At 41.6% G+C, this 25110-nt stretch overlaps 1 protein-coding gene across 1 annotated transcript in view; it reads left to right on the forward strand.

Moving 5' to 3' along the window:
- Positions 1 to 19410, forward strand: part of LOC147582368 (uncharacterized) — a 63152-nt gene extending 43742 nt beyond the window's left edge. Inside the window, exon 5 of the mRNA XM_086700552.1 lies at positions 17076 to 19410. Within this exon, the coding sequence (XP_086556678.1) occupies positions 17076 to 17513 (438 nt within the window). The 3' untranslated portion in view covers positions 17514 to 19410. The remainder of the gene's footprint in view (positions 1 to 17075) is intronic.
- Positions 19411 to 25110: the final 5700 nt, after the last annotated feature.

Raw genomic sequence — 25110 nt, forward strand, 5'->3', positions numbered from 1 at the left:
AGAGGGAGAGAGAGAATCCTAAGCAGGTTCCAGGCTCCAAGCTATCAGCATAGAGCCTGATGCGGGGCTTGAACACACAAGCCATGAGATCATGACCTGAACCGAAGTCATATGCTCAACCGACCTAGCCACCCAGGCACCCTGATCCCATTTCTAGAACATTCTTGGAATGACAAAGTTACAGTGATGGAGATCAGGTCAGTGTTGCCAAGGGTGAGGGAGGGAAAAGACAGGGAAGTGGCTGTAATTATAAAAAGGTAGCATGAGGGATCCTTGGGATGGAAATTTTCTGTATCTTGCTTGTGGTGGTGGTTACATAGATCAACATACATGATAAAACTGCATAGAACTAAACACACACACACACACACACACACATGCATGCGTACACACATACACACACATACAACGGCATGTAAAAGTAGCAAAAACTGAGTGACCTCTGTGGATTGTACCAGCATCATTTTTCCTGGTGATACTGAACTGTGAACAATACAGTGTTCTGTAAGATGTTATGATAAAGGGTACATGGGGTCTCTCTGAATCCTTTCTTACAACTGCATTCTTACAATTACATGACAATAGAAAGTAAAAAAAAACAAAAAATGAAAGAAGAAAACAAATAGAAAACTCTGCATGAATAAGTTTAAAAAGAAATAAAAATATTGGAGATCATTATCTTATGTTGTAAAGGCACTGGATGATTGAAAAATTGTTTATATTGAAATGAATTTTTATAATAAAATTTACAATGAAGAAATGGCTAACTTAAAGAGTAATGCAGAGGTTTTTGGAATGCTATTCAGTTATAAGTTTAGTCTGTTGAAAACTAAAATGTTACAGGATACGTACTGGCAGCTCTCCCCTGCCCCCTTATTTTAGCTTTCAGAGATATCTATAGTTAAGCAAATAATTTAGGGGGAATTATTTAAGAATTGCCATTTAATTTGGGATGGACTGACAGTTCCCTGCTCTTTTTTTCTCCCTCCTACCTAAACGTTGCTTAAAAACAAAACAAAACAAAGCAAAACAAACCTCTCCTTAAGAATATTCACTAATCAGACATTGCACTAATCCACATTCTCCATCTCAGCTGGTGATCCAAGTGTGTGAGGTTTTCAACAACCTTCTCTTTGGGGAGTATGTTTTAAACCTTAGCATGTGGTTCAGCATCACCTGAGTCTGAAGTTATGATTCAGTGCTTTAACTGCAAAGTTTAGCTTGTGGGCACCATGGACAGGTTGTTTTAGTTTACTTATGGGATGGTCACAGTTTCTCACTATGAATGAAAGTGGAAGCATAGGTAGAAATAGGGACTGCTCGCCATTTGTCATATAAATGGGTGCATGAGCAATGAGAGGGATGGTCTGATGACAACAGTGGGCAGTAACGCAGGGATGCTGCGCTAGAGGGAGGCTGTGTGCCAGCACAAAGAGGCAGAGTATCCTTGTAGTAAGAACCCACAGAAAGACTTCAAGGTCCAGGCCGAGGAAGGAAGCCAGGAATGGTTCAGTCTGCTAGAAAGGAGATAGCCAGTGACCTTCAAACCAGGTCGTTTTAAGGAACTTGACATAGTTCTGCAAAATGGAAAGCAGATGGGATGGAATTGATGGGTCAACTGAAGTGGAGAGGGCCTGAGGTGAGAGCTGTTACTTTGGGGTGTCTTTGGAGAGACACTGAGTCACAGGGATTGAGAGCAGAAGAGGGGTTGGTGCAGAGAGCCAGGCATTTCTGTAAAGGCCTGCCTCCCAGCAAGGTGGCCAGGCTCCCACATCAGAGCACCTGACTGCACCAGTAACATCTGCCACAACTCTGGAAACCTGCTCTGGAAACGACACTTGATAGCCTTCCCAGGGAAGGTTTGGTCTCCTGGGGTGAGAGACTGAGACCCCTAAGCACATTAGCTCTGTGCTGGGGAGAGGGTCAGCCTGCCTGCTTGCCACCACTTGACACACCCTATAGAAAACCTATCAATCGACATGTCCTGTTTTGTTCCCAGAGCTTTCAGGCCACCTGGCACCACACAATGATGGCGAAGGTGGCTCTAGCTGCCTGCAGTGGTCAACCTGACCGCCTTCCACTTGAGTGTTGGAATCTGCCCATATTGGGGAGGCTACCTTCCTCTGGGCTGGATTTTGCTCTGATTCTACTTCCTGAAGTAGAAATAGAAAATTCAGGAGACTAGGGGACAGCAGAAAGTGGTCAGGGACTTTTACAGTATACCAGGCTTATCTACAGTGCTTTCAGCCCTCTGCCTGAAGGTGAGACTCTAGTGATCTTGAAAATGGTGGGGCTGCCCTCCCATGATTGAGGAGATGGGGACAGAGTAGGCATGCACTATAGAGTTTCTACAGGCTTTACATATTTCCCTTTAAGCAAGATGGAATGTCCTCTGACCCTTTCATCATTTTCCTGGGGGCAGAGGTTGTACGCCCTTGGTGAAATTTAATTACATCCTCCACCAAATCCAATTACTACCCACACCCATGAAATCCCATTATAACTTCCTTTGCTTCATTAGAGATACAGCAGGACAGGTGCCTTCCTAATCCGCTCTGGCAGATTTCCTAAAGATTATCATTCAGAGGCTTTGCATACATTGTTCATTACTCTGCAAGCAGAGCAAATATGCAAAAATGCAAATGACTTGTAGTCTAACTTGCTTAAAGACCATGTAAGCTTCTGGTTATAGGAAAACAGATTCCTTAGAGATTTTAGCCCCCCCCCCCAGAGGTATTCTCCAAAACATATTCAGATATTTTTCTTTTGTTTTTCTTATTATTTCCAAATTTTACTTAGAAAAATTCCAAGTAGAAATTTCAAGAGAAAAATTGAAAGACTAGTACAGTAACTCTTGGACTATATTCTCCACTTGGGTATAGTCTCCACTTCCAAGTGTTCATACTTTGCTATATTTAAGTGTTCTCTCTTTCTCTCTCTCTCTGTGTGTGTGTGTGTGTGTGTGTGTGTGTGTGTGTGCGCATGTGTAACCTGTGAAAGTAAATTGCAGACATCTCTAAAAACTTCAAAATTCATTTTCTAAAATACAGTTTCTTACATGAGCACAATGCCATCATCATACCTAAGCAAATGAACAATAATTCTGTGATATTATCTAATGAGGATGATCAGACATTTAAGGAAAATCAACAATATCATAAAGAAGGAGCAAGATGAACAAACAGAACTGCTGGCACTGGAAGAAACAAAACAGAAAAATGAAAATGAATTAGTATCCTTAAAGACGTGTGACAACACTGCATCCATGAAAGAAGAACAGCCTGCTATGAAAAATGAGCATTACATTAAACCATAGTAACCACAGTGCAGAGAAGCACAGTAAATTAAAGTTAGACGTTTGCAAATTTTTAAAAATCCAATCGAAGGGCTGAAGGATCAATTGAAAAAACATTTTTTTCAGAATGAAGATCAGAAAAACCAGTGAAGGGAAATAAAAGGGAAAGGCTAAAAGATACGGATGATCAAACAGGGAAATCAATGACATTCCTGAAAGAGAAGACAGAGAGGCAGACAAAATTAGAGAAATAAAAGAAGAAAATCCCCCAGATCTGAAGAAAGGCACAAGTCTTGAAAATTGGCAGGACCTAATGGAAAAGGTCACAGCCACAAGTCTTGAAATTGGCAGGACCTAATGGAAAAGGTCACAGCCTAAAAGTAGCCTGGAGAATTTCAGATCACCAGGTAAGGACAAAGAGAAAGTCCCTAAATCCTAGACTGAAAAAAACTTCAGGTTACTTACCAAGAAAAGAGAGCAGATTGACTCAGTCCTCTTAGCAGCAGTGCTGAAGGCTGAAACAGTACTTCTCAAGTCTAACACACCCACACATCCCTAGAGATCCAGTTGACATTCAGATTCTGGGGTGGGTCTGGGGTTCTGTACTTCCAGCAAGCTCCTTGCTGAGACTGCTGGCTTGCAGACCACATTTTGAGTGGCAGGAGTCTAAAATAAAATGAAACAATGCTTTTAGAATTTGGAAGAAAGTGGAGCTCCTGGCTGGTTCAGTCAGTAGAGCATGTGACTCAGTCTTGGGGTTGTTTGAGCTCCATGTTGGGTGTAGAGATTTCTTTAAAAAAAAAAATGAATTTGGAATGAAGTTATCCTGAATGTAAAATTTCATAGGTAGCCACATTATTAATCAAATATGAGACAAAATAAAGACGTATAGATATTCAGTTGCTCAGTAAGTTTACCTGCCATGTACTTCCTGAAAAGTATTACTTGTCAACGAACTGCAGAAAAGCATAAAAGGAATTAAGAATTATAAAGAAATGTGTGCCTTCTGGAGCTAATCCCAGGGGAGTATGTATAAAGAAATACCTGGATAGTAGTTGTGTGGCAAGTCTGGAACACGATTAGTCCAAATTAGAACAGGAAGTCAGAGGGATCAAAAGAATGGCTTCAAGAGGGAAATTATTTCGGTTCAACAAATAGAATGATTAAGAAATAGGAAAATCTTAGTGATATGATGGAAAAGGCATATGTTTCTTCTTGAAACAAGGTGATGGGGTGGGGGGGGAATCCATTAAGATTCCAGGAAAAATAAAACCACTCAAAAGAAGCATGCTCCAGATACGAAGCAAACTAAAACATGACATGAGAATCTGTTTCACCTTGACACTTGAAAGCTTCTCCTTCTAGCAGAACAAAACCCACTTAAAAATGGTTGTTTTTGGAGTGAGGCCCTAGAGAAAAGGGATTGGGCAAGAGACTTTTACTTTTTACTTAAGACCACTTAGTATGGCTGAAGTTTAAAAATTGGGTATATTTAAAACCATTAAAAAATCCCTCCTTTAAGTATAAGAAGTGAGGAAAGAGAAGGAATGAAGAGTAACAAAAAAGGAAGACCTCTCTGAGAGAGAGAACAAAGGCCGGTGTGTTTCTCTCTCTGTCACACACACACACACACACACACACACACACACACACGCACATGCATGCACACCCCTTACCCTCCAGCCCTAGTGTTCTCCCCCCTCCACCACTGGAGAGAATTCCACATTCTCCTAGACAGCTGGGACCTCGGGGGTTAGAATGGGGCCTTGGGACCAGTATGATGTTAGATGAGGATAGAGCATTGGCTGAACCTGGACTCTCCCTGTTCCTGGAAGGACCCATGCAGTAAACTGGAAAGAACATTCTCTCTGGGGTCCCAACCTTCTGGTTGTAGCTGAGCAGCAGGTGGTGAGGTTGAGATGACAGAAGGAGAAAAGTGCAGATACCGCTAAAATCAAAGGTGAAATCTGGGTCAAACCCAATTGCAGGGTCATGAAGCACCAGTTCTAAAGGGCTTGAGATCTGGATGGCAAAAGCAGGGGTCTAAGGAGCGGCTGGTACAGGGGTTGATGGGGCTGTGGATAACATGTCTGCTTACCTGAAGGATCAGCTGCCTTCTTATTCTGAGTGCTCTTGGGGAGAAAGAAGAAAGGGGTAGGCTGAGGGCCTGCTGGACCCAGCAGAATCAGGGGCAAATGGTTCAAGAGATCTTCCCCAAGACCTGCAGATAGGGTTATGCCCAGAATCACCTCTGATAATGGCAGTAAAAATTAAGGGGAAGTGCATGAAATGAGACCAGAGAGGTAGGCAGAGGCTGCCTAGTGAAGGATGTGAAGGTTATGGGTGGGGCAGCCAAGAGTAGGGTTGGGACCAAGTCTCACCCTCCAGGAAGGTGGTGGTGCCCAGGCCAGGGTGGTGGCATTGAAATGGAATGAGGAGGACAGCTTGAAGATCTGCTTAGGGGATAGAAGTGATATGAAGTATTTACAAAATGTGATCATTAGGGGGAACTTGGAGGGACTTGGGGACGATGCCCTCTTAGAAAAGCTAACCAAAGTAATTTGAACAGGCATTCTGTTTTTCTATTTTTTAAAATCCAATGACCAATACACAAAGCTGGCATCATTGTTTTTTCAAAACCAGATGTTTTAGCAGCTAAATATTGAACCCTGTCCTCGAGGACCCCACGTGTGAGATTTTGAACAAAGGGAGCCTTCTGAATCTGGCCTACTTGTTTACCTTTCCTTCTCTGCTCCCCAAAGTGACTTCATTTTCTGTACAGTGAGATTGGTCTTGGCATTGTTTTTCAAGTTGGGATCTATGAGTTCTTTATAAGAATGTGTTAATTATTTGTTTTAATTCTGATGATAATCTAAACAGAAATAATCTAAGTGAGTTATGTCAGTTGTCTGGATAACAACCACAAAACCAGAGACTGCCAGGGGATGCTGGCCTTCGTCTTCATATTTGCAAGCCCTTTGGCACCAAATAACATTCACCTTGGTCACCAGGAACCAACGAAGAAGGAACTGATATAGGTTTTCTATGACTAAAACAAGGTCTTTGTGCCAGGTGAAGGCCAACGGGTTGGTATGATGTGCTGTTAACGGAAGGTTTCGTAGTCAGAGACTGGAAGAAGGGCCTTTCCCCGCAGCCCCCAGCGGCATGGGGCATAGCCCATCCATAGGAACCCCCACGGCCAGGGAGGGCCAAGTTCATGCTGCAAAACAGTCTGCCACATGTTATTAGGTCTGTTGATGTGAATCTCATTAGTTTTATAGTTTTGCTTGTATTTAATTTCATAGTTTATAATTGAACAAGAGCCACAAACATAAGGTGTTTATATCTGGTTAAATGTTTGAACATGTTTAAGGAACATTATAATTTGAAACAACTTAAGTCAACATTGGGGGCTAAGGAGAATTCTTGTTTTCCTTCAGAAGGGGTTTGTGCCTTACTCAAGATGTAGAAAACTGCATCGGATTTCTTTTTTGTTTCGTTTTAACATTCTCCGTATTCCCATTTATTTCTTTTGCTGCAGATTTAAAACTTCAGTTGCTTTACCTTTTAAATAGAAGAAAATAAGTGTACCGGTAATATCTCTTCCAACTACCCTGGACATTTTGTTGTTGTTAGGGGGTGGACTTCAGGAGAAGCTGGACACATGTGTGGTGCACTACAGGGAAACTTGGCCTCAAGGGGCAGATATGAGCGCGTGGAGCCGGAGGGGAGGCAAGGGTTGGAGGATGGGGCTGAGAAGGCCTGGGACAGCAGCAGCAGCCCTGTACAGGGGAACATGGACAAACTAGTCAGGGAGTTCAACTTGGACCCAGCTGCCGGTGGGACTACCAGTCCCACTGGTAATAGAATACACCAGTCCCACTGGTGTAATAGAATACACACCAACATGCTCTACACCATAAGAACGTGTATCATCCTCCATGGTAACCCGAGAGCTGACTCAGTGGTCTGTTTGTCCTTAAGGCCCAAGCCTCTTTCTAGCATTCAACTCCAGTGACAGGAGTGGTTCCTGGGTGGTCTCATCTGCATCTTAGAGGACATTCCAGAAACCTTGTGCAGAAGCCCTCCGCTAAATTCCTCTCAGGTCCCACTGGCTAGGACTGTGCAGCTTGCCAATGCCTTAGCTGCAGGGGAACTGGGGGGGTGGGTGGTGAGCACTGGGCATTTTCCACCTCTTTAGTGAGAGAAGGTGTGGGCCAGAAAGAAAAGACTATGTGGGGGTCAATGGCAGCTAGTCGCAGATAGCTGACCAGTAGCATCTGTCCTGCGAGGTAGGTATGCTCCTGAGCTGGGCTCCACCATTCAGGGAGAAATGGGCTGGCCACAGATGGCTGATTTATGAGGCTAGGCAGTGGGAGTCGGGGCCCATCCCCAGGCTCCCTACAACTGGCTACATAGGGATCCTTGGGATCCTTGGATGAGGCTCACACCAGAGGTCACCAGATCAAGGGTCTTCAGAGCCAGGCAGAGATCTATGTAACTGCAGTAGGCCCCTGAAATCTCAGAGTGCAGTGGGGAACTGGGGCAGATGTGGGCCCCTGCCCCTCTCCAGGAGGCTGCTGCTACTTACTTCCCACGGACTGCTGCCTTAAGGGAACATGGGTTCAGGCTTCCCATAAATTCCAATTTTTCAAGAGAAGAGGAAACACATCATTGGTTTTTAATGTGAAATGGTGGGGGAGGAGGAGGTCAAAGAAAACATGTCTGTGGGGTGCACTGAGCCATAGGGCCTGGCACTCGGTAGGTTGCAGACCTCCTAGCCTTAGCCTGCTCACCTCCTTTGAAAGCTGCTGTTCTCGCAAACATGGCCCCAGAAGCTGATAGATGAGGTTGTGCCTATCCCTGGAGGGGGGAGTGCCGACAAGGGGGTAAGCTTTTTAAGAGTTCCCTTCCTGCAAAAAATGAACTATTGGGACCTCATCAAGTTAAAAAGCTTCTGCACAGTGATGGAAACAATCAACAAAACTAAAAGGCAACTGATGGAATGGGAGAAGATATTTGCAAATGAAATATCAGATTAAGGATTAGTATCCAAAATCTATAAAGAACTTACCAAACTCAACACCCAAACAACATACAATCCAGCGAAGAAATGGGCAGAAGACATGAGTAGACACTTTTCTAAAGAAGGACATCCAGATGGCCAACGGACACATGAAAAAGATGCTCAACATCATTCATCATCAGGGAAACACAAATCAAAACCACACTGAGATACCACCTCATGCCAGTCAGAGTGGCTAAAATGAACAAATCAGGAGACTATGGATGCTGGAGAGGATGTGGAGAAATGGGAACCCTCTTGCACTGTTGGTGGGAATGCAAACTGGTGCAGCCGCTCTGGAAAACAGCATGGGGGTTCCTCAAAAAATTAAAAAGAGAACTACCCTACAACCTAGAAATAGCACTACTATGAATTTATCCAAAGGATACAGGAGTGCTGATTCATAGGGACACGTGTACCCCAATGTTTATAGCAGTGCTTTCAACAATAGCCGAATTATGGGAAGAGCCTAAATTTCTGTCAACTGATGAATGGATAAAGAAGGTGTGGTTTATATATACAATGGAATACTACTTGGCAATGAGAAAGAATGAAATCATGCCATTTGTAGCAACGTGGATGGTACTGGAAGGTATTATGTTGAGTGAAGTAAGTCAGCCAGAGAAAGACAGATATCATATGTTTTCACTCATATGTAGAACTTGAGAAACTTAACAGAAGACCATGGGGGAAGGGAAGGGGAAAAATGTTTCAAACAGAGAAAGAGGGAGACAAACCATGTGCCCAGTGGCCTTTGAATTTCCTCTGTCACCCTCATCCCTTTATTCTGTCCTACTGACCGTTCCTGCCTGTCTCCCCAGCATTCTGGGGTTCTAGCATTCTCTTGGTATCCCCAGTGCCCAGCACAGAACCTGCCACCCAGGAGGTGCGGTGTAGGTGTGGGATTATTAAACAGGTGGACCCTGGGTTTAAGTCCTAGTGCCACCCACTTTCTAGCTGTGTGACCCTGGCAGGCTGACCTCTCTAGGCCTCAGTTGCCTTTCTAGGTGATGGGATGATTCTACCCAAAGTTGTCAGGAGGATTAAATTAATCATTCCACTTATAGAGTTTGGAACAGTTCTTAGTCTTACTAGATGACCCCCCCCCCAAAAAAAAAAAAAAGGCAGCTGTTACCATTAGGTACTGAACAAATGAATGAACAAATAAATAAAGCTTATCCATGCCCCTTGAAGGACAGATGTTTCTTATTCATCTTTGTGATCCCCACTATACTCAATATAGACAGTAGGTGCCTTGTACACAGTGTGTGCTCCATAAATGTGGGTGGGATGAAGGAAGAAAACCACAGAGATGTACTTTATTTCCTACTGGGAGGAGACATTGGGAAAATAAGTTAAATTTGATCCAGGTTTAACGACAACAACTACAACAACAACAAAACCTCCCGAAAACTGATCACTCCTAAGTTCTACTGAGCGGTGCATGAATTTTTGCTGAGCTTATATCACTGCTTTGGATTCATCCATCCTCCTAAAGTATTAAGTTCAAATCCATGTTGACGGCCCAGCAATTACTCATGGCATCGTACATGTGGGTTTATCTGTTAAAATAGCTCTTCCTGGGGCGCCTGGGTGGCGCAGTCGGTTAAGCGTCCGACTTCAGCCAGGTCACGATCTCGCGGTCCGTGAGTTTGAGCCCCGCGTTGGGCTCTGGGCTGATGGCTCAGAGCCTGGAGCCTGTTTCCGATTCTGTGTCTCCCTCTCTCTCTGCCCCTCCCCCGTTCATGCTCTGTCTCTCTCTGTCCCAAAAATAAATAAACGTTAAAAAAAAAAAAAAAAAGAATTTATAAAAAAAAAAAAAATAGCTCTTCCTCTTTTCTCCTCGCTCTCCTATCCCTGCCTTCCTTTTCCCTCTTCTTCCCTCTTCCCTCTTCCTTCCTTCCTTCCTCCTTCCCTCCCTCCCTGGCTCCCTCTCTCCCTCTCTCCTTTTCCTTCCTTCCTTCCTTCCTTCCTTCCTTCCTTCCTTCCTTCCTCCCTCCCTCCCTCCCTCCCTTCCTCCCTCCCTCCCTCCCTTTCTTCCTTCCTTTTCTTCTGGGCAGGGAATTTTTAAAGATTCTCCTCAAATAAATCTCACTTTGATGGGATGTCTAGCACCTTAAAGAGGAAAAAAGTTAAGGGCTTAGAGAATCGTGTCCACTTAGCTTTTTCTCACAACCTCACACTCTGAGTGGCACCTAAGCTGTCCTCAGGAACCTAGAGTTGCCAGATGTAGTTGTAATAAAGATACAGGACACGCAGTTCCATTTGTGTCTGGCAATCCTACTGAGGTCCTGAGGGCCAAGTCCAGCTTTGTGGGGTGGAACCTGTATAGTTGTATGAGACCTCATTCTAGGAAGGGCCTATGCTTGGTTTAATACTCTGCTCTCACCATCTTGAAATTCTTAATAATTTCTGAGCAAGGGACCCCTGCATTCTCATTTTGCACTGGGCTCCAAATTACATAGCCAGTCCTGCCTAGGGCATGATTTGGGACCCCAATGCCATAAGTATTGCCCCTTTGAGTGGCTCCATCCCCCTATACGGCTCAAGCCTGAGTGCAGCCCCACTTCCTGGCTCGTCCTTGTTACATAATGGATGATATCTGGGGGGTTTTCCTAAGACACCATGTTTTCTATTCTAATTGGTTCTCAGGATTTCTGTCTTGGCAGCCGATACCACTTGTTAAGACTTTTTCATCCAAGTTTCACTGTACTTGGCATAAATCAGTGAGGTACTTAGTATATAGAAATGCTAGTTGCTTCATAGGTACCTTGAAAAGCCATTTGACCTAAAAAAAAAAAATAAGTTTTATTGATGCTATATAATCACTGTTGCCTGATACATATGATATTCATTATAAATGCATGTTTATGATGTCATTATTCTGCACAATTGCTTAGACTCATAGTTTCCAAATGTTGGCTGTAGATTAGCGTGATTCCTCCTGCAGATGGGATCTTTTTTAAAAGGCAAGAACATGGCTGTTCTGACTACTCAGGCCCCTAGAGTTCCCTTAAGAAAGGGGTTCCTGAGCAGGTGCGCTGGGAATTAATCAAGTATATGGAAGAAAAAGACTATTCATATTTAGAACCAGAGAACTAACTGTGCAGATAACCACAGAAACAACATGACCACGAAAACAGTCACCTAGAAAGAAATAACATCACAAGTTGTCTTAAGAAAATCTTGTGTAAGTATTCAAAACACCAGACTTAGATAAGGGTGTAATAGCTTGTATTACAAGATAATATTTTACTTCCCAAAATGATCTACTACTGGGTTCATTTTTCTTTTTCTTTTTTAAAGTTTATTTATTTTGAGACGGGGGGGGGGGGGGGGGAGAGTGCAAATGGGGAAGGGCCACAGAGAGGGAGAGAGGGAGAATCCCAAGCACTGACAGTGCAGAGCCCAGCGTGGGACTTGAACTCGTGAACTGAACCATGAGATCATGACCTGAGTTGAAATCAAGAGTCAGATGCTTAACCAACTGAGGTTCCCTGGGTTCATTTTTAAATAATGAAATCTCTACTATAACTAAGATAGTCAATGTATAAAAATTATATTGAATTTCCTGATTTGGGGTAGTCATTATTACTGTGAAAGATATCACTTTGGGAGGAATCTGAGTGATGACCACATAAAACCTCTCTGTACTATGTTAGGTTTTCAACTTTTTGTGGGTCTATAATTATTTTAAAATAGGAAGTTAAGGGGCGCCTGGGTGGCGCAGTCGGTTAAGCGTCCGACTTCAGCCAGGTCACGATCTCGCGGTCCGTGAGTTCGAGCCCCGCGTCAGGCTCTGGGCTGATGGCTCAGAGCCTGGAGCCTGTTTCCGATTCTGTGTCTCCCTCTCTCTCTGCCCCTCCCCCGTACATGCTCTGTCTCTCTCTGTCCCAAAAGTAAATAAAACGTTGAAAAAAAAAAATTTAAAATAGGAAGTTAAAATATGTGTATATGTATGTGTACACACACACACACACACACACACACACACACACACCATAGCATATTATAATGTATTTAGGAGCACATCTATGAGTGAAAACAAGCACATCTTCATGGCATGCCCAGTCAAAATGGTGACTGATTTCTTTGCCTCTCTGGTCATTTATCAAATAAAGTGTTGGAGTTAGAGACTGTAATGCCCAAACAGCATGGTAGCTGATAGCTTTAGTCATTTAATCTCTCAACAAGGGGTATCAACAGCAGGAAATAAACTTGTTTTTACATCATATTTTCTTGTCTCGTGACCTAAAAAAGGAGGAAAGAAGCCAAGAGCCAGGAACAAAAGGGAAAGAAAAGGGAGCAAAGATCCAAAATGACCGATCTGCCAGCGCCCAACTTGTCTGTTTTTTGTTTTTTTTTTCTCTTAAGTTTAGCCCCTGAGCTGGATTATCGTATCATTCTAATTTTAATTCTAGCCCAGGTGAGTTATTTTTTTCCAATTTAAGTTGCTTAAATCCGAAAGGTGGACGTAGTGACAAAAAGGAAAGGAAATGATTAAGGAATGGAGCAGGCTGGATGAGATATTGAAAACAGGAAGGGGATTGATTTATTTATTCATTCATTCAAGAAAGATCCTTCCGCTTTCCATTCCGTGTTGCCCGTTGTCTGACGACATAAGAATGAACCAACTGTGACCTGGCATTTACCTTACAGGCAGTAAAAAGATAAGAAGCCAAGAAACAAGTTGCTTTGCTCTTTATCATCAGGCAGCAATTACTGCTATGAAGGAAAATAGAGGAAGGTAAAGATACAGAAGGGTGGAAATCAGAGAAAGGAATTTTTAATGCTTGGAATGATGTTGCTCTTGTAACACAAGGGATGTGGAATTATAGCCATCATAAATTTAATAGATTAGCAAAAACAAAGAATGTACACTTAATCCTAGCGATGTGTCAGTGAAAGCAAACTTGATCACTGTATAATTTGAATTCTAGTTAAAGTTAGTTAATTTCTCCCCTCCCATTTTTCCCATTGCTGGGAGTGTTTTGATGTTTACACTTGTTTCGTATAGCAGCGGACATAAAAATGTTCATGTCCTTTGACCCATAATACAGTACTGTGATTCTTTTTTTTTTAATTTTTTTTTAACGTTTATTTATTTTTGAGACAGAGAGAGACAGAGCATGAACGGGGGAGGGGCAGAGATAGAGGGAGACACAGAATCAGAAGCAGGCTCCAGGCTCTGAGCCATCACCCCAGAGCCCGACACAGGGCTCGAACTCACGGACCGCGAGATGGTGACCTGAGCCGAAGTCGGACGCTCAACCGACAGAGCCACCCAGGTGCCCCTACAGTACTGTGATTCTTAAACGTATTGGACCTAATGCCCTCTTTTTTGTAAACAATATTTTGTAATACCCCCTCTACTATCCTGAAATGAAATCATGGATACTATAACTTATCTGGAGATATAATCTCAAGAATTCAAGACAATATTTCAAAGAAACAAAAGGAATTTGTAATAAACATAACAACACAGTAAGACAATGTCTGGAAGCCAATGCATGGGATTACCATGGCAGCCTCCAGCAGAGACCGAAGCCCAGGGATAGGGACGTGTCACAACTGGGAACATCGACCAGCTTGCACGTCACTGGCCTGAAGCAAGTTCTGTGGCCACCCCTAACTTCAGAGAGCAAGGGACTTTAGTCCTTCCATGGGCCTGGGATGGGAAGAACCTGAAAGCTTTGGTATAAATGAGTTAGGCTCTGGGCTATCAATTGGCTGCATGGGTTTGACCACATGGGTTTTGACAGGACCCTAGATGTGGCACGATCCCCTGCTGGTTAAGACGAGCCAATGAATAATTGCATGACTGGCTCTGCCCAGCACTGCCAATAAAGCTCCCCTAGGCAGATCTGCCTTGACAAGTTTCTAGCATCTTTCTTATAGGCCGGGTGGTCCTTTATAAGGATCTTTGCATCACATGAGGTCACGTGATTTATTCTCAGGTAGTAACAACAACAAAAAAGGGACAATGAATGCTATTCGTCTGAATATACTGATATGAAATTAATGACAGTATAAAATTGGAAACAATCTAAATAAGTGAATAGGAATCTTTAATTAGCTGTGATGGTTCCAAACAAAAAATATTGCACAGCCATTAAACAGATAATTAGGATCAGAGACAGCAGTGTGAACCAAAAATATCACTTAAGATATACTGTTGACTGAAAGTATATACAACATTTTATATAATCTCTATAGAAACATAAATGTATATGAAACAAAGAAGGAAATATTCTTTTTTTTTATTTTTTTTATTTTATTTTTTTCAATATATGAAATTTATTGTCAAATTGGTTTCCATACAACACCCAGTGCTCATCCCAAAAGGTGCCCTCCTCAATACCCATCCCCCACCCTCCCCTCCCTCCCACCCCCCATCAACCCTCAGTTTGTTCTCAGTTTTTAAGAGTCTCTTATGCTTTGGCTCTCTCCCACTCTAACCTCTTTTTTTTTTTTCCTTCCCCTCCTCCATGGGTTTCTGTTAAGTTTCTCAGGATCCACATAAGAGTGAAAACATATGGTATCTGTCTTTCTCTGTATGGCTTATTTCACTTAGCATCACACTCTCCAGTTCCATTCACGTTGCTACAAAGGGCCATATTTCGTTCTTTCTCATTGCCATGTAGTACTCCATTATGTATATAAACCACAATTTCTTTATCTATTCATCAGTTGATGGACATTTAGGCTCTTTCCATAATTTGGCTATTGTTGAGAGTGCTGCTATAAACATTGGGGTACAAGTGCATCAGTACTCCTGTATCCCTTGGGTAAATTCCTAGCAGTGCTATTGCTGGGTCATAGGGTAGGTCTATTTTTAATTTTCTGAGGAACCTCCACACTGCTTTCCAGAGTGGCTGCACCAATTTGCATTCCCACCAACAGTGCAAGAGGGTTCCCGTTTCTCCACATCCTCTCCAGCATCTATAGTCTCCTGATTTGTTCATTTTGGCCACTCTGACTGGCGTGAGGTGATATCTGAGTGTGGTCTTGATTTGTATTTCCCTGATAAGGAGCGACGTTGAGCATCTTTTCATGTGCCTGTTGGCCATCCAGATGTCTTCTTTTTTTTTTTTTTTTTTTTTTAAATTTTTTTTTTCAACGTTTTTATTTATTTTTGGGACAGAGAGAGACAGAGCATGAACGGGGGAGGGGCAGAGAGAGAGGGAGACACAGAATCGGAAACAGGCTCCAGGCTCTGAGCCGTCAGCCCAGAGCCTGACGCGGGGCTCGAACTCACGGACCGCGAGATCGTGACCTGGCTGAAGTCGGACGCTTAACCGACTGCGCCACCCAGGCGCCCCCAGATGTCTTCTTTAGAGAAGTGTCTATTCGTGTTTTCTGCCCATTTCTTCACTGGGTTATTTGTTTTTCGGGTGTGGAGTTTGGTGAGCTCTTTATAGATTTTGGATACTAGCCCTTTGTCCGATATGTCATTTGCAAATATCTTTTCCCATTCCGTTGGTTGCCTTTTAGTTTTGTTGATTGTTTCCTTTGCTGTGCAGAAGCTTTTTATCTTCATAAGGTCCCAGTAATTCATTTTTGCTTTTAATTCCCTTGCCTTTGGGGATGTGTCGAGTAAGAGATTGCTATGGCTGAAAGAAGGAAATATTCTAAAGGTAGTTCTGTATGTGATTGAATCACCTATAAATTGCTACCTAACGAATCATCCCAAAATTGAGTAACTTATTTTTTTTTTTGATGTTTATTTACTTATTTATTTTTGACAGAGACAGAGCACAACCTGTGAGGGTACAGAGAGAGAGAGAGAGAGAGGGAGGGAGGGAGGGAGACACAGACTCAGAACCAGGCTCCAGGCTCTGAGCTGTCAACACAGAGCCAGATGTGGGGCTCAAACCCCAAGCCGTGAGATCATGACCTGAACCAAAGTCAGACACTTCACCCACTGAGCCACCCAGGCGCCCCCCAAATTGAGTAACTTAAAACAGCACACAATTGTTAGCTCCTGGTTCTGTGGGTCAGCAATTTGGTCTGGGTTGGGCTCATATGGTGTCGTTCTTCTGCTGGCCTGGCCTGGCCCCACTCACCCTATGGCAGTCAGCTAGAAGCTTGGCAGGCAGGTTGGTCCAAGGTGGTCTCACCAACACATCTAGCAGTTGCTGCCGACTGTTGGGTGCACCTCTATCTGTAGCAGGCTAGACACGGACATCATTTTTTTTTTTTTTTAACAAAACTGGAAAAGCATGCGGTATGTTACAGCCAACTTATAACTTTCAAGCTGCCGAGGGAGAAGATTGATGGAGCTTGTTTTATGGGTACATTTTAATACTATTCCCCAAAGGCCTCATCAGCCATAGAATATTAGAGGCAAAAAAGAAAATAGACCATCCGTCTGTCTGGTTCAGGGAAGGCAAGTAGGTTTTATTTGAAGTGTCGACTCAACTGCTTGGTCCCAGGACTGGCATTAAAGGCTGACGTCTCAGGTGGGCGAGAGAGCAGTAGGTGGTTAGCCAGTTAGGCAAGTTGGCCATAGGGGAGGGATGGACAGTGGAGCGTAAGCACCACACATTGGCCATGGGAGACAGAGACCTCCGGAAGGATAGGGTTTGCATTTGATTCCTTTCAAGGAGTTTGCTAGAAGCAACTAGCCCTTCTCTGGCTCCAGCATTTAAAGACACCCTAGCACCTCTTTACATTCTTGACAAATGACTGACAAGTGATAAACTGTCTGCATAGGTTGTGGTGCGGGAACTGCTGGCTCCATATACCAAACAGCATCAAGAGAAGCCACTCTCCCCCTTCTTCCGAGACTGGGCTGAGTCTGAGAGTGACAAGCTGAGAACCAGGTACGTGACTGCTCAGGCTGTGACTGTCCTTGGCCCCCAGTGTCTTACTATCGAGCCTGAGTGCATGGAGCCTTGTCGTGGCACAACCACTCTTGTTGAAATTTTTAATATTCCATACGGACGAGCAATGCACGATTGTGGTAGCATCAGTGCTCGTTCACCCACTCCCCAACTTGAGAACCAGAACACCGTTAATTCTGTTCTTTCTCCTCCTGTGCCTCCTTCGTTGTGTGTCCACTGTTCCCAGCACTTCAGAGATTTTAAGCCTAAGTACCCCCATGAGGTAAGTTACTGTTTCCATTTCACAGATGAGGAAACTGAGGCATAGAGGTTATTTTGCCCATGGTTACTTGCTAGGGAGTGACAGAGCTAAGATTTGAATGCAGGTGGTTTGGCTTCAGGATCCATGCTTTTGCTTGTTTTTATTGATTTTTTTAGTGTTGTCTTTAAGCTTGATAAGTAAGGGGTAGCGTATGTGGTATTCTGTAGCTTCCTGTTTTCACTCTATTTTGTGTCTAAGATTCATCTCAGCTGTTATGTGTGTGGATGAAGAACTGTTCTCTTTGTTTATAATATTTAATCATGTGTATATGTCCCCATCTATGTAGCCATTCTAATAACCAACATCAGTGGACATGAGGGTTGTGCTTTTGATATTTTGCACAAAGCTCCCGTGAAAAATCTTGCACGTTTTCTGGGTAATATGTATAAGGGTTTCTACAGGGCCTTCAAATTTAGTTGCTGTGACTCAGAATAAGAAATAAATTTTACATCAACCACTGACGCCCACACATCCATAGAGCTCCCCACTCCACACACACCCCGAATCAGACAGCACCAAAGCAAACATCTCATGAAACCTTGCTTCTCCTGTTACTCATAATGATCTCTGATAGTTTTCAATTTTATTTTTTAAAAATACTGACCTCAATCCTTTAAACTGGTTTCACAACCAATTAGAGATGTGCAATCCGTTGTTTGAAAAACACTCCTCAGTAGTACATAGGAGTGAAAGTGCTGTGTTGTGGGGGGTATACCAGTGTTCAAGTTCACTAGATCAGAACAAATTATTTTTCAGAGTCATTTTGCAGATGTATACCTTCACCGGAAGCATGTGTCCTGTGGAACCATCCTCACCAACATGTGGGATTATCAGTCTTAATCAGCCTTAATACACACACACACACACACACACACACACACACACGCAAAGATCTCTCACTGTGACTTTAAATTGCATTTTCCTTATTACTGTTAATTAAAGTTGAGCATGCTTTCACAAGTGTATTTGCCACTTTTATTTCCTCTCATGTGAAATGCCTGTCCATGTGTTTTGCCAATCTTTCTTTTTCTTTCTTTTTTTAAATTCTTACTGAGTTTTGTTGTTGTTGTTATTGTTGTTTTTTATCCTTTGTTGTTACAGATGTTACAACTACCTCCTCCAAGTTTGTGCCTTGTCTTATATTTTCTTTATGGTGCCTTTTAACATAAATTCTTAAATTACTATTGAATTTATCAATCTTTTATATTCCACACTCTGTGCATCTTGTCTACTTTGAGATCATGAAATACCAGTTTGAGCGTTTCACCTTCCACATTTAATTCTCGAGTCCATTAGAGGTTTATGCCTGTAGTGTGAGGAAGGGATCTAACTTCATTTTTTTGCCTCCTGTAGGGATTGTCTGTTGTTCCAGCACCACTTACCAAATTGACTATCTTTTACTAGTGATCTTCAGTGCCTGCTCTGGCATTCATATAGATTTCTACACATGTGGGAGGCCATTCTGGTGGTGCTTCGTTCCTAGTCTGTTTGTGTATCCTAATCCAACAATACAATACATTGTTGCAATTATACTAGATTTGTAATTATAACCTTATATTATTGTATCTAAAATATAATTCAGAGGGGCGCCTGGGTGGTTCAGTCAGTTAAGCATCTGACTTCGGCTCAGGACATGACCTCCGGTTCATGGGTTCAAGCCCCATGTCAGCCTCTGTGCTGACAGCTCAGAGCCTGGAGCCTGCTTTGGATTCTGTCTTCCTCTCTCTCTGCCCCTCTCCTGCTCACACTGTCTCTCTCTCTCTCTCTCTCTCTCAAAAATAAATAAACATTAAAAAAAATTTGTTTTAATATAATTCAGAGTTGTGTTGACTTTTGCCCTTTCATACAAGTTTTGGAATCAGTTTGTTACATTTCTCAAAAAAAAAAAAAAAAGAGAGAGAGAGAGAGAGAGAAAAAAAACAAAAAACAAAAACCTGCAGACACAAAAGGAAAATATTCTATGACTGTGGTTTTATGAGGCATCTAGGGTAGTCAGATTCATAGATACAGGAAGTAGAACATGGTTACAAGGGCTGGGAGGAGGAGAGAATGGGTGTTATTATTGAGTGGGTACAGAATTTCAATTTGTGATGATGAATGTACTTAATGCCACTGAACTGTACTCTTGTATAGGGTTAAAATGATTGATTTTATGTGATGTATATCTTACCACAATTTTTAAAAATCTGCTATAATTTTCTTTGAAAGTGTTTTGTCTTATAGCTTTGCAAAAAAATTGACGTATTTGTAAAACTGACCCTCGTCTCAAAGATTTTCGTTTTCTAAGTGTTTTCCAGAAATTTATAATTTTTTCCATACATAGTACATTCTTTGATAGATTACTAGGTACTTTATGATTTTGTTATTGTAAAAAGAATAGTTTTGAAGTTATGTTTTTTTGTTGCCCATTTATTATAAATGCAGTTGACTTTTGTCTATAAACCTGATCATAAAAAATATTTCTTCTGGGTCTATAGATTCTTTGAGTGTTTTTTTAACACAGACAAGCACACCATTTGCAAATGATGACTTTTTATGCCTTTCTTTCCACTTTTTATTCCTTTTATTCTTTTTCATGTAGAAGGTGTTCTTTTGTCTTATTCCTGGTTTTAAAAAGACTTAGCTTAACGTTTCACTATTAAGAAGGATATTTGCTGAAGCTTTTGATAGATACAGTTTGCTTCCTAAGAAGCTCCACTTACTGTTATTTCTAATACATTTTTTGTCATTAGTAGGTGACAAATTTTATTGATTTTACTGCAAATGATTTTTTTGCATTTATTGAAATGATCTATTTCTTCCTTAACTTGTTAATGTGATAAATAAGCCTCATAAATCTTTTAATGTTAAACTACTCTTGGATGCTTGAGAAACATTCACTTTTGTTATGCTGCATCGTTGTTTTAATATTTTCCTGAGTTTGGCTTGCTAGTGTTGTTTTAGGGTTTTTGTTACTTATCGGCCTACTGTTTTCCTTTCTTGTAGTTCCCTGATTTGAATTCATGTCAAGTTTTACTGGTTTCGTAAAGCTATTTTGGGAGTAGTTTCTTATTTTGTGGGAGAATTTGATAAGCTATTTGAAAACTATCTGGGCCTGGGGGAATATTTAAACTACTAATTCAATTATAGTTGACCCTTGAACAAAACGGGTTTGAACTACAAAGGGCCACTTACATGCAGACTTTCTTTGATAAACATAATACAGTACTGTAAATGTATTTTCTCTCCCTTATGATTTCCTTTTTTTTCCCTTTTTGAAAATGTTTCTTTATTTTTGAGAGAGAGAATGACAGATTGCAAGTACAAGAGTGGCAGAGAGAGGAAGACAGACTCTGAAGCAGGCTCCAGGCTCTGAGCTGTCAACCTAGAGCCAACTTAGGGCTGGAACTCGCGGACTGTGAGATCATGACCTGAGCCGAAGTCGGACGCTCAACCAACTGAGCCACCCAGGCGCCCCTCCCTTATGATTTTCTTAATAACATTTTCTTTTCTCTAGTTTACTGTACTATAAGAATATAGTATATAATACATGTAGCATACAAAATATGTGTTAATTGATCGTTTTTGTTATTGGTAAAGCTTCCAGACAACAGTAGGCTATGAGGAGTTAAGTTTTGGGTGAGTCAGAAGTTATATGCAGATTTTCGAGTGCACAGGGGTCAGGGTCCCAACCCTCATGTTGTTCCAGCATCAAGTGTAGTTTAATTGTTTTAAGACCATTTAGGCTTCCTCTTCTCGTGTCAGTTTTCATAAATAATATTTTCTAAGAATTTATCCACTTAGATTTGAATTTATTTGTATAAGGTTTTTCATACTGCTCACTGATTATCCCTTTAACTTCTGCTAGATCTGTAGTTATGTCCCATTTGTCACTCCTAGAATTAATGTCATGTGCTTTCTCTCTCCTTTTTTGTTGCTTAATCTTACCAGATGGTTGTTTGTTGTTGTTGTTGTTGTTTTAAACAACCAACTTTCCTCTTTGTTGATCCTCTCTGCGGTAACTTTGTTTTTTATTTCATTGATCTATGCTCATAAATGTTTTGTTTCTTACTTTTGAGGAGTTTATTGTGCTTTTCAATTTTTGTGCGTTTTTTAAATTGTTATTTTTATTTGGAGGAAGATTATTGGTCTCCATAACTAAAATGTGTTGAACTAATTTCCAAGGAAACTATTTATTTTAAAATGTCATTTAGGGGTGTCTGGGTGGCTCAGTAGGTTAAGCATCGAACTCTTTATTTTGGGTATGTCATGATCTCATGATTCATGGGATTGAGCCACATATCGGGCTCTGTACTGATAGCATAGATCCTGCTTGGGACTCTCTCTCCCTCTCTCTGTGCCCCCCCCAACCCCCGCCCTGCACTCACTCACATATGTTCTCTCTCTCTTTCTCTCAAAATAAATAAACTTAAAAAGAAAAGAAAATGTCATTTTATCACCCTGATTTAAAACATGGGAAACAGGTGCCTGGGTGGCTCAGTTGATTAAGTGTCCAACTTCAGCTCAGGTCATGATCTCACAGTTCATGAGTTTGAGCCCTGCATCGGGCTCTGTGCTGACAGCTTGGAGCCTGGAGCCTGCTTCAGATTCTGTGACTCCTTCCCTGTCTGCCCCTCTCCTGCTCACACTCTGTCTCTCTCTCTCTCAAAAAAAAAATAAAAATAATAAAAATAAATAAAACATGGGAAACACAATAAATAATAGTGTGTGGCACTTTTCATGTCTATTAGCATAAAGTGAAATTAAGAAATATGTAATTTGTCCTTTTTTTTCTTTTTTCTCTCTCCCTTTCTTTCTCCCTTTCTTTCTCCCTCTCTTTCCTTCCTTCCTTCCTTCCTTCCTTCCTTCCTTCCTTCCTTCCTTCCTTCCTTCATACTGGTCATGTTCCTGTTTTTTCAAACTCTAATCTATCTTAAAGCTTGAAAACATCAGGTCCCATATTCTAGGATTGTTTCACTTAACTCGTTATTAGTTGTAATGTCTCAATTTGTCCTTGCACATTCTGTAAAGCCACTGCGTCTTTTTAATATTTCTAGCCCTGAGTGGGCAATGGATAGTACTGTTAGCTTCCCCCTCCCCCCACAATTCTTCAGTTTGAAAATTATCCAACATATAAGGAGTTGAAAGAACAGTACAACTCCCATCGGAATCAGCTCCATTCGTTCAGGAAACTTGTTCCCAAACTGACAGCACATCATTGCCCTTTCATTTCTTTTCCACATAGCAGAGCAGGGCTCGTTTCCATCATTTTGAAGGCACAGCAGACCCTCACCCATATGCAAATTTATATTCATGGCAAATTTTCCGGGATAGACTTGAGATGTGCCAAAGGCAGTATTCCACTTGTAAATATTTGGAAAGTTCCAGTCCATTTATTTTTGTCTCGCTTATTAACCTCTAAAACAGTATACATCTCTGTCTCACACATCCAGGTTTTACTGATTCAGTCTGTTTATCTACTTACATCCCCAAACCTTGCTCTGGTTTTTATGTATCTTGAGAAAAGCCTTTATCGTCCAACATGTTTTCAGTGCCCTGGGCACTTCTGTCAGCGTTGGTGATGCAGCAGTGACTGTGGGTTCTCAGCCTTCATGGAACCTACAATCAGATGGCGGTCATATTGACAACTCATGAGAGACGTACCCACAAGCAGGCGGGGGCATGAAGAAGGATGGGCTGAGGACTTCCGGGTGCCCTGAAATGCCTCCAAGTAGGCAGTCATTTGTGTGGACACTCAGAAGCTACCCATTCATCTGGACTGTGGGAGGAATTAGTCTCCAGAGACTAGGTGAGGGAGGCAGGGCGTGGCTCTGAGAGTGGCTATAGCTGGTTATGCAAACAGCTGAGTTCTGTCCCCTTGTCCTGATGAATGCGCCTCTCCCCTCCCCCTGGGACTGCCTCTCCCTCTCTCCCTGGAGCTGCCAGCAGAGCTCTGGCTGCCCTCATCACCCCCATGGATCCTTAGGAGGTGTGGGAGCTGAGGAAGTTGAAGTTCTGCATTATGCTGAAAAGTTTTACCATGTTGTATTATGAACATTTTCAAGTATTGACCAAATTGAAAGACGTGTAGTGAACATTCATAAACCCACCATATAGATTCTACTATTAACATGTTACTGTGCTTGTTATATCACATGTATATCCATGTATCAGTTCCTCAGCGCACTTATCAATTCATCTTTTTTTCCCTGATGCATGTCAAACTAAACAGCTGGCATCAGCATACTTCTAAGTGATTCAGCATGAACATTATTCACTAGAGTTCAAAATTTGATTACAGTTTTTTTCTTCCTTTGTAGAACTTACATACAGTGAAATGCACAAATCTTAACTGTGCATTAACTGAATTTTGACAAATGCAGATATATACCTGTATAACTCTTGTTAAGTAATAGGTCACTAGCACCACTCCAGAAAGTTCTCTTACGTCCCTTTTCAGTCATTTCCTGTGACCACCTCCCCAGATGCAGCCACTAATCTGATATTTTTCTACCACAGATTAGTTTATCCTGTTTTAGAATTTCGTATAAGTGGAACCATACGGTATGTATTTTTTGTGGCTGGCTTACTAACATGACATAATGCTTTCTGAGATTCATTCATGTTGTCATGTGTTCTAGCTTCTTCCTTTTTATTGCTGAGTAGTATTCTATTTTACGCATATACTAGGATTTGCTTTCCATTTTCTTATTGATGGAGAGACACATGGGATGTTTTGAATTTTTCATTCTTCTGAGTAGCTCTGCTGTGAATATTCATATGCAAGCCTTTTTGTGAAGATATGTTTTTATTTCTCTTAGGTAAATAGTAGGAGTAGAATTGCTGGGTCATAGGGTATGTGTTTCTTTAGTTTTATGAGAAACTATGAGAACTTTTTCCAAAGTGGTTAGCCATTCTACACCTCATCAACAAGTATGAGAGTTCTGGTTGCTCCATATCCTTGTCAACATTTGATGATGTCAGTATTTTAATTATAGTCATTCTGGTGGACATATAATGCTACCTCGCTGTGGTATTCATTTGCATTTCCTTGATGACTGATGATGTGCATTCAAATTTAACTTAAATTTAGAGTCATTTTGACCTTCTTATAAAATACAAGGAGGTTGCCTTTAGCGATATCCCTAATTTTAAGAGTCTTCACAGTTTTTTATGCTGGGTGAGTTCCTAAAGCTATGTGATGTGGTTGTGCTTGGCATGTGACTCATGATAGGGCAGGTGGATGAGATCCACATCCTGTAGCACATGTAGTTCACAACCGCAAGTGGATAGTATTCCACAGTAAACATTACAAAAAAGATAGGTTCTAATAACAAAATTCACAGTCTCTAGGCTTCATAGTAAGTCTCTAGAATGACTGAAACATACTTTTCAATACAATGTGAGAGTTCTTTCACTTTTTGTTAAGTAAACTAGGACAGAAGCTCAACTTTCTAATGACCAGATTCAGAATAAGTATTGATACAAGTTAAATTTCCTGATAATTGGCATGAAAATGACCTCCCATCTTTCCTGTCTACATGGAGGGAAATTATTAATTCAGTGCTTGGCATTCTCAAAAGCACTGTATCAATTGCTTCTTAATGTTTCTCTTATGGCTTCT

This window comes from Puma concolor, chromosome A3 (genome assembly GCF_028749965.1).
Source record: "Puma concolor isolate L17-30 chromosome A3, mPumCon1.1.hap2, whole genome shotgun sequence".
Classification (NCBI taxonomy): domain Eukaryota; kingdom Metazoa; phylum Chordata; class Mammalia; order Carnivora; family Felidae; genus Puma; species Puma concolor.